We start from the raw sequence: 10,616 nt of genomic DNA on the forward strand, positions 1-10,616 counted from the left end.
TGTGTGGTAGCTGATGGAGCTCTGGGATGAGGCTGGATGTTTGGGGGGAAGTGAGGTGAGGAGGAAGAGCGAGGAGCCATGGGTGAACTCTTCCTGTGGTAACTAGTGTAAGTGCTGCTGTGTGGCGGTCCCCAGAGCAGCTGGTGTGGCCACAGGCTCCCTGGGAGTCCTTAGTTGAGAGCTCTCTAGGACACAAAGACATGCCTATCTATCTACATGCCAGCCTGAGCGTGGAAACCTAGGCTGCTCCTCACCAGTCACCTCTGACTCTGAGTGTCCAGTGGCACCAGTCCTCACCTCTCCTCTAGAGTCATCAAAAATGTAAACTTGATATACAGACACTCGAGGTTCTTGACATTTATGATTATAATTTTCTACAGTGAGACCCTGTTCATTTTGCAGCAGCGAAGGAATTTTGATGCTAACTGGCCTACTTAATATTACTGAAGAATAAAAACAAACCACATATTTACGTAGTGGGATGACACCCGGTCATCCATCTAAGATGCTGGAAAGGCAGCCCCAGCCCTCCCCCTCCACTTCCTCCTCTAGAAGCTGAGCTCTCTTTCAGTCCTGCTACCAGGAAACTGGCATCCACTAAAAACCCAATGATCTCTAGCTTAGGATGTTCCCTAGCGATTCCCACTTAGATTCATCCAACATGGAAGCATGTTGAAATGTCTCTTGGGAAATACTAGGCCAGCAGGTGCCAGTACGGCAGGTTATAACGAGACAGTTTTCATACAATCAGATTAAAACAGAATATTATTTTTAAGATCTGGGCAACAGTTTTTACATTTAAATTGTCTATGTGTACTGAATAATAAGAATCCAATTGTGTCCTTCTACAGACAGCCAATGCCAACCAAGGAACAAGTTCTGGTTCTTACCGGAAAGTGACTATGAAGTTCTCTATGGGCCAGCCTAGGTGAATGGATTTCCTGGCCTGACTGGAGCCTACAAAGTCTGTGGCCACACACTCCCCCATCCACAGGGAAGTCAGAGGGATGATGTATTTTATCTTAAAGGCTAGGTTATACCTAAAAAAAGAGTTAAACAAGGTCTTCGTTAGTTTGTTTTTTCAGCAGGGGACCTGTGCTCCTGATAAGAGCAAAGCTGGACCCTTTCGTTACTCACTACAGGCACAGCCCAGCAAGTGGACAGAACTCAGTAAACCTGCACTGAAGGCAGCGGCCTCTGGAAGACTCTGACAGTACCTTTTACATATCGGCATTGAGTATAGACTAGACTATGGATTTGAAGCATACTGTTTTAAATATTCATTCTTATATATAGAGAGGGAACGTCCATTTCAATAATTTGACCTTATTTCAATCAAGTGCTCTGGTTTCAGGCTTCCTTAAAACAAAACCAGCGGTTATTTTTAGGGCACAGGTCATTAATTTTGCTCTCAAGTGATTTTATAGGAAACCTAAAGAAATTTTATGACCTTTGTTCAATTTAATATTTAACAACACCAGCTAACCTCTATGATCCCCACTTTTTTGGTGAGGAAGGGTCAGAATGGCTAATAGCCAAGGCAGCAGAGACAGGGTTTGGATGGAGGAACTGCTGAGAATCTCAAACTCTTTGTCCGTGCTCTAGGGTCCCTGTGGGAGGCCAACTCTGGGAAGCAGTTCTCTCTTCCATTCGGGCTTGGCTCTCTCTTTCCAAGGGCCATCAGCCTTTGCACTGGGATTGTTCTTTTACAATTGGAGTGTGCGGACAAATTCCATGAACTTGTTATGGGATTTTTAACTCTACAAGCTACCATGGAAGTGTGAATAATGTACAAAACCAGGTTTTTATTATCAGACATGTGTTCCCAGGTTGTCCTATGTTTCTTCCCCCCTTAACCAGTAGTCTAGTAGCCTATGCTAATAACACTCCAAAATGTTTGAATTACTGATATGTGCAATCAAATATGGCTGTTACTATAGATTCTCCATTTTATTTTCTACCAGGGCACTGGACGAAATAGGAGCTCCACAGGCTGTTAAATAATGAAGGAATCAAAATATTTGTAAAAACAGAAGAGAGAAATCCCCTTGAGTTGTTCCACAGTAAGGGGGACCCACTGCTGCCTTTAATAATCAGGAGTCTGAAGTAAATACGTACTGACTATTCGTCACAACCAAGAAATCTCTGTACAGGTAGAGATGACACTTCTTACTGATGCTCTCTCTTCTGAGTTCCACTGGCCCATGGAACACGAGGGTTTGGTTCTTGATTTCCGAAGCTGTGACTTTCCCATTTAAAATTTCCATCTCAGAAAAGAGGCCTCTCCTGTGACAGGTCAAACACTAACAGAAGAGAGATCAACAGGGTAGTCAGAGGCCAAGAGGACAAACTTTGTGAGAAATGTGAAGAGTACCATGAAATTAAACTCATAGGCTCAGTTCTCTAAATATAACTAAATCATCGTTTTCATTTTCCTTTTTTTTTTCAATTGGACATGCTGAGAAATATATATGTTTGTATATACATGCATATATGTATATATTGATTTTTATATGTACATTTTCTTATCATATGTTTACTGAAGTCACTGTGATATAGTCATCAAGGAAGACTCAAATAAGATAGTTTTGACTAGGAAATACCTCAAAAACTCTTCATCATCCTTTCCATTTTGGGAGATGCAAATCAAAACAAGTTTGAGATTTCATCTCACCCCACTCAGAATGGCTAAGGTCAACAAACCAGCAGGCACCACATGCTTGCCAAAGCGTGGGGGATCAGAAAAACCCATTGGCTGTTGGCAGGAGTGCAAACTAAAGAAGCCACTCTGGTGATCAGTCTGGAGAATCCTCTCAGGTAAGTGAGGCCCAGCTGCACAGCTCCCCGGAATACACCAAAAAGACTTCAGAATCGACTTCACAGACACTTGCTGAGTTGTGTTCATTGCTGCTCTATTCACAACACTTGGGATAGAGCAACGGGAACGTCCTTCAGCACATGAATGGATAATAAAATTGTGGTGCCTATACACAAGGGAACACTATTCAGCTGCAAAGGAAAATGAAGTCATGGACTTTGCAGCTACGTGGATGTAAATGGAAAAATATATTGTGTGAGGTAACAGACACAGAAAGACAGACAGCACATGTTCACTCACATCTGTGGTTCCAAGCTCAAACTCTTCAGATCTGAATATATAACATAGATTAACTGCAACCAGTGTGTGAGTAAAAAGGGATGAGGGGCAGGGGCTAGAAAGGAGTCTAGAAAGATACAGCTGATCTGAAGGGTGCAGTGGGGAAATGGCGAGGGGTGTCTCTGTGGAGGAGGGCAGTCACCACAGATGCAGAGGAAAGAATGAAGGGCAAACAACATCAAGTTTGACTAAAGCCTCAGGCAATGAAATTTCTTTCTGCTTGCCTAAACTTATACTGTGTATTTGTGTGTATACATATTTATATGTAGTTCTACCAGTTGGGATGATAGCGCTCCCCAGAGTCACAAGGTATCACACAAAACCCGTAAGACCAAGCATGAGAAACCTCCATTCAATTTGTTGGTCAGCGTAAACCAAATGACTTCAAGAGCATGGTCTGTTGCTGTGTGTTTCCTCTCAGAGGCTGAGGGTAAGTCCATACTGCTGAAAACACCATCGCCTTCTGACACAAGCTCAGAAGACTTAATCAGGATCGGACCTGAAATATTGCTTCCTCTGCTTTAACTTTTACAGTACCAGACATACCCACTAAAGGGCCATAGGGGTACTCATATATTGTGGCACACAGCAGCCGTCTAGTTTGACTGAAGGCCAAAATAATTCAGATTTAGCTTCATGAAAATTCAAGTAAATGAGGATGTTTGAAAAAGCTATTCCTATCTTAGCTAAAACAGAGTTCAAATTTTTGAAACTGGCATTAACAATAAAAATGTTGGAAACACTAAAAAGTTTCTGAAAATCAGAAGGTTCTTATAAGTTTGCCTGAGATCTGACCACTATCCAGTTGGCCTTCATGCTCCTATTGGGTAAAATAACCAAGGTCAACAAAGCGTAAATCCTCTTGCCTGACTTGGAAAGCCGCGTTTATTACAACCGCTTCTCTCCGGGTGTCCCAGAACCTCTGCGTAGCGGTATTCGCTCCGCCCATGACCTCGGGCTATACAGCCCAAAGGAGGTGGTGCTTCCTGATGTTTATGTGACCTCTTATAAGGGGTTGGAGAAGGGTCACATGCCCTTCTCCCTGCTCCTGCTTGCAAGGTGGATTCGCTTCTGTTCTGTAATCGTGAGTGTATTTTCTCAATTTATATCTTAATAAATTCTGTTACATTTAATAGACTCATGTAAATTGATTGTAATAAGTGGCACCCACGTGACAAAAAGACCTCACACTCCCTGTAGCTTCTGCCCGCAGCCTCTGTGGCAGCACAGCGGCAGCCTCTGTGGCAGGTTGGCTCAGAGGCTGTGTGCTCGCTGCAGGTCAACAACGCTAACACCTCCAGAGACACTCCCCTGCCCCCTGACAGTGTGGAGCCTCCTTTCTTGAGGGGACTGGCAGTGAACCTCATTAAAATAATTTACTATTCATGAGGGGTGTGCTGCGTGGAGAATAAGTTTCCATGATCTGGAGGAAAGAAGACAGAATACTTCCTGAGTCCACCCGCCTATCATAAGGACCAGAAATAGTTTTTTATTTTTATTTTTTTTTTTTACTCTTTCACAACTGAGACTTTATTAGTTGAGCACACAGACATTTCAATTCCTAAAACATGGACCCAAACTCTAAGAGTCACACATTGTGTTCACGTACCCAAAAGAGCCGTGTATTGTTTCTCTTTGAACTTATTCCAGTGATATTGTATCTTAAGCTTGGCAAGTTTTCCCTAAGACCTCACATAACAATCAAACGCTCACAATCCTTAATTCCACTGACTCACAATTTTATGCCACATACAGTACATATTCAAAATTTCAATCTTTCACAGCACATTATCACAATTGTGAGGAAAATGGACTGCCGTGACCAGAGACAGTTCTGACAGGGCAAGGACCCAGGAGTGGTTTTTTAGGATACAGTTGTACTAGAAACACGAGACCAGAAATAACTGAAAATATTCCAGACACAAATGCATGACCAAGACTCCAAGTCTGCTTTGTGTTGTAGGATATAAAACTAGCCCCCTCTACGGAATGTTATGGGGACCCCCGAGACAGTCACAGCCTCTCCTGATTCAGTATCCTGCTACTTTCTGGTTGTACCAAAAAATAAACAACCAGCAGGTGATTTAACCTCTTAAAAAAATAATTTACACTTAAAAAATGGGATGAGCGGGACTTCCACCTTTTAAATATGTTTCTAGAGCTACTAAAGAACTCGCATTTACAACATAGTTGATAAAAATATTCCTCTGGGTTGTACAAGAAGGGAGGCGGGGACCGACAGACACGATGGATGGTTAGTCGGCCTTGGCTGCTTCTCTTCTTCAGAGGCTGGACGCTGGTTCTCAGCCTCTCCGTGTTCTGCAGGCACAGCTGTGGTTTGCTGGTCAGCCACCTCCACCTGTTTGCCCTTGGCTCCCCTCTTCCCTTGGTTTGCATTTTTTTGTCTGATGGTTTATCCTTTCCCGCGGCCTTCTTCGGCTTCGCGTCCACCTTGGCAGGGGCCGGCTTGGCCGACGACCTCGCCGATCTCCGCCTTCGCCGCTCACCTTCCTCTTGGGCGTCGTGGCGGCGGTGGGTGGGAGGCGCGTGCGAGGCCGAACCTGTCACGGAGCTACACCCAGAGATAGTTCTTAAGAGAATACCTTTTCCAGTGAAGCCTTGAATGGAGAGCCTTTCAATAAATAGACTTAAACTTCTCTTTCTCCTTGGCACTAGACGCCGAAGAGGGCTGGAGCAGTTGGCGGACCAACCACTGAGACCTGAGGATTCTACAGTAGTCAGGGTGACGGGCCATTGTGATGTCATGACTGCAAGGCTTAGGGGGGGGCCGGGGGGGGCGGTGCTCGCCTTCAATCCCAGCACTCGGGAGGCAGAGGCAGGCAGATCTCTGTGAGTTCGAGGCCAGCCTGGGCTACAGAGGGAGTTCCCGGATAGGCTCCAAAGCTACACAGAGAAACCCTGTCTCAAAATACAAACGTACAAACAAAATATTGCAGGACTTATGTCATAAGTGACAAAATGACACACAGGTTTACTTTCCATCCGTATATTAGCTTTTACTAATTAATTTTGAGATACTGTTAGATTCCTAGTCCTACATTCTGTACCCCAAACCTCTATGCACTCTCATGACCGTCTATCCTGGATTGTTATTGGTTGGTCACTGTTTTTAGTGGCCAAAGGACAAGAGGTAATGCACCGTCTCATCAGTCTGGACTCTGGTCGAGGCCAACTAAGTCATGTCACATCACTAAATGTCACATGGCAGGGGCATGTCTGAGAGAGAGACGGTGAGACAGGAAGACAGAGTGACCAGGGGCTAGTCTTGCGCTCTGAAAACATCCTCATGCAAGGCTTGAGCAGCTTCTAGGTACAAACAAGAGCAATGCCTGCAAGAGAGCGGCAGCCTGCTTCCAGGGTGGCTGCACTAAAGGCCCTGTCTCTGGAAGTACACCTGCCTCTCGACATTGCCACATGGGGACTGATTGCCAACAGACTAGCCATTGGGCAATGACCATGTCCATCGCAGGAGAAAGTTGTTCATCGACACTGCATAGAACTAAGATTAGGATGCTCGCTTCGGCAGCTCATAGACTAAAACTGGAACGACACAGAGAAGATTAGCATGGCCCCTGTGCAAGGAGGACACGCGAATTCGTGAAGCATTCCATGTTTAAAACAACAACAACAAACTAAGATTAGGACATTTCTACTTCTGCGATTACAGCCACAATTGCCGACCCCTAACAGCTATCGTCTTAATTCCTGGGAATCACTTTCTTCATGTCTAGAATACTGTCTGCTGATGAATGCTGTAAAATCATAAGAAGGGCTTTTTTTATTTTATTCTACTCATCATGAGGGGGTGGGAGCATGGAGTTGTCTGGGTCAGGAGGTAGGGAGGATCCGTAGGAGTTGGAGGAGGTAAAATGTGATCACAGTATATTGTATTATAAATTTTTTAGTCTTAGCACTTGGGAAGCAGAGGCAGGCAGATCTTTGAGTTTGAGGCCAGCCTGATCTACAGAGCGAGTTCTAGAACAGCCCGGTCTATACAGGGAAACTCTGTCTCAAGGAACTATCTCTTCAATCACTTGGATATTTTCTCAAAATGTTGTTCAGTTTCACCCTGTGTGGTCGTTATTTTTTGTTGGTAATTTAATTATGTCTAGAATCATCTATGAGACCAGACTCCATGTACAACTGTGAGGAATGATCTCAACTGGGTTAGGCTCTGCCCATGCCTATGGGGAATACATGGGTTAGGTTGAGACGTGAAGACCCGCACCCACACGGGGCTGCACCAGGCCTTGTCCATGGTTCCTGGAATGCAGGCAGAGGAGAAGCTCACGGGTGTCAGCATTCAGTGTTCTCAGCTTCTTCCCTGAGTAAGCCGCGTGGTCAGGCCCCTCACGTCCTGACAACAGAACTTGCCCACCATGATGTCCTCTGCCCTCACACGGAGTCAAACAAATCTGTGCTCATGTAAGCAACATGCTAAAGTATTTTTTCACCACAGCTTTGGCAGACACTTGACGCCAGGACAGACACTGTTGTGGTAGACCTAAACTCGTGGGTCTTGGGTTCCTGGGACTATTTTGTATGTTGTGAAAGAGAATGTGGAGAATCTGGGTAAGAACAGCCCTAGCGTGTTGGAAGCAGAAATTCATGGGCTATGCTCTCTTGTGAACTTGGAAGACATGGATGCTGAGAGACCTTGGAGGTCAAGCTCACTAAGAACATGGACTCCACCGGGAACTGGTTCAGGCGCTATTTGTGTGATAGCCTAGGAAGGAATCTGGGTGCGTTTAGCGTTGTCATAAGAACTAAAGTCAAACAGTCTGAAGCCCATGCACTATTTTCCCCAGTGGAAATCTCAGTATGGTTTCTGCGGGATGGCATACCCTAAAACTACATAGTGCTCCTCTCTGGGCTTGTTTAATTTACTGCCCAAACCCCGGGAGTCATCTGAGCATGGCCATTCCTGGTTCTCTGCTTCTGGAATGGAGATTTATTGGGAGCAGCATCTTCCAGTTCCTGCCCCTAAAACTTCCTTCCATGGAACGCTGTGTTCTTAAACGAAGAGTCCAGTAAGCCTTATTGAGTTGATATGAGGATTTGTGCCTAGTCGTAATTTCTTATGCCATGTTCAGTTGATATCCCTGGGAGACCTGCTTTTTTTTTTTTTTTTTTTTTAAGGGGAATGGAGGAGGAGAGGGTTTGGAGAAGAGCGGAGTGGAGGGAGGGGAAAACTGCAGTTGGGACGCAATGTAAGAGAGAAGAATAAAAATAACAACAATAACAAACAAATAAAACCAAAACAGTAAAAAGTTTTCAAATCAATTGCTTTCCCACAATTTGTTATCACACTAGCAGAAGAAGAAACAAAGATGCCCCATGTTCCTGGAATGAAGAAATTGGTGGTTTCTCAAGGACTTAGTGTAAGTTCTTACACTATCAATTTGTGGTTTCTCAAGGACTTAGTGTAAGTTCTTACACTATCGAATACAGCAGAATGTTTAAATTAGGCTTCCATGTAGTTGGTGTATGGCGCCCTCTGGTGGTAGCTCTCAAAGCTGTCTAATCCTGGAAAACTGGTCTGTACAATTATAGCTCACACAAGAATCTTTCATATCCAGTTTGACATATCCCTTTGACACTTCAATGATCGTGCTTGAGCTGATGGGAACAATTTCGGTCACTTGTGTTTTGAGGCTCAAGGCCCCCTATTCATGAATAGGGCTCCATCTTCCTTAGATATGCCATTCACATATTTGTGAGTATTTATGGCTTTCTTTTTCCCTAAGCAGTGATGGGACAAGTACCAGAGATGTAATGATTTCAAGCTATTTTCTTGATTTTTTTTACATAAATGTTTATGCCATGAAGAGTTTGTTTGATAAGGAGAATGATTTTAAAACATTTCTGTTGTAACTTTTGTTTCCTAAAACAAATTTCCTAGACATTGAATGATGGAAAGAAGGAATATTTAATGAAAAAGAATTGGATGACATTACAAAAAAAAGTAGTTGCTACCATTTTGGCAATAATTCTGTGATGATTAACATCAACTTGACAGAATCTGGAATCACCAAGGAAGTAAGGCTCTAGGCAGAGCTGTGAGTGATTAGTTTGTTTAAGTTAAGTTAGCTTTTGCCCATGGCTGTGAGGTATTATCATGGTTAGGTTAACAGAAGTCGGAATAGCCATCCCCAAATTTTCAGCATCCATGCCCTGGGCTTGGGCCCTGGGCTCCTAATAAAGGAAGAAGTTGCCTGAGTACTAGCTTTCATCTTCCTACGTATGCAATGAGATCAGAAAGGTCTGACCACCACGATGTCTCCGACATGATGGGCTGTCCCCTGGGACTATGCACCAAATGCATCATTCTCTCTTCAGTGGTTTTTACTTCAAGATTTATGTCAACAGTCATTTAAAACGGTTACCAAGAGAGTGTGTTAAGGGGAGTGAGTGAGGAACGAGGAACACCTATGATGCTGAGTCGGCCTGAGTGTGAATGATCAACTCTGGCGCGTCCCAAGCAACAGCTCTCCATGATGACGGTGCCCTCCTCTCCCAAACAACAGCTCTCCATGTGACGGCACAACAGCTCTCCATGATGACGGCGCCCTCCTCTCCCCTGCCTCTGTATCTGGTTGGTCTTGTGTTGTCTTTCAAGCTACTGCTGCCATTTTCTACTAACACGGTCATGGGAGACGAGCTCTAACCACCGAGACTTTAGAAAAAACTGAAGTGAGCCGAGGACGGAGAGCAATGAGGTATCCCGATACTGGAAGCATTCCCTCTCTCCCAAGGAAAGCTGGGCTACTGTGTTGTATGAAAAGGAACAAACGATGAGACCGTCCAACCGACTGTCGTGTAAGTAACTCCGACTTGGGCTGCCAGGTGAGACCAGAGGAACTGTCCAACACTGCACCCTCCAAAGGCCTAGTCAAGAACGCATCTGAAACTATGAAATCAAACTATAGAGTAATATTTATTATAACAATACATAAACGTGTGATACAATGCAGAATATAATAAATGTAAGACGTGAAAAACTATATTATAATATGGTAAGAATGAAAGACAGAAGAAATGTTTTGTAACAAGATTTTTCTGGAATATGGAAAGTCAGGGGAAAAAGGATGTACACAATTGGAATGAGCTGGGACCTCAAAGATGCTCACACAAGGTTCAAGCCAAATCACTAACCTGAAAGCATCATCACAGAGACCCATCTAGGTTCATTGTGGCTGTGTTCAATTTCATGTTGAATGATTCTCATATTTCTGGGCAATACCGGAAGATTGAAACAAAATTTGTCAAATTCTGTAAGTGTTTTTGAATGAAGGTTTTCAGTGCAATAATGGAGAAGAATGGGAAAGAGGAGCCAGGCGTAGTTCTGGGGACTCTGGTCTCCAGGTACTGAGAAAATCACAGGCAGGAAACTAGCTTGCCCAGTCTAGATGTAGCTTCAGTGATCATCCTCTGGTAG

General features: G+C 44.1%; 1 protein-coding gene and 1 non-coding gene across 2 annotated transcripts in view; one reads left to right on the plus strand and one right to left on the minus strand.

The window, feature by feature from the left end:
• The window catches only part of LOC121821668 (rho GTPase-activating protein 20-like), a 31,691-nt gene extending 25,794 nt beyond the window's left edge, over positions 1 to 5,897 (minus strand). The window contains exons 1-3 of the mRNA XM_042259076.2: positions 5,761 to 5,897; positions 2,119 to 2,303; positions 891 to 1,040 (exon numbers count right to left, since the gene is read on the minus strand). Of these exons, the coding sequence (XP_042115010.1) occupies positions 891 to 1,040; positions 2,119 to 2,267 (299 nt within the window). The 5' untranslated portion in view covers positions 2,268 to 2,303; positions 5,761 to 5,897. The remainder of the gene's footprint in view (positions 1 to 890; positions 1,041 to 2,118; positions 2,304 to 5,760) is intronic.
• A 791-nt stretch (positions 5,898 to 6,688) lies between these two features.
• On the plus strand, positions 6,689 to 6,795 carry LOC121821850 (U6 spliceosomal RNA). The gene has a single exon (XR_006062727.1). It is a non-coding gene; the product is annotated as a U6 spliceosomal RNA (small nuclear RNA).
• Positions 6,796 to 10,616: the final 3,821 nt, after the last annotated feature.

The sequence above is a fragment of the Peromyscus maniculatus genome, chromosome 12, assembly GCF_049852395.1.
Source record: "Peromyscus maniculatus bairdii isolate BWxNUB_F1_BW_parent chromosome 12, HU_Pman_BW_mat_3.1, whole genome shotgun sequence".
NCBI classification, from domain to species: domain Eukaryota; kingdom Metazoa; phylum Chordata; class Mammalia; order Rodentia; family Cricetidae; genus Peromyscus; species Peromyscus maniculatus.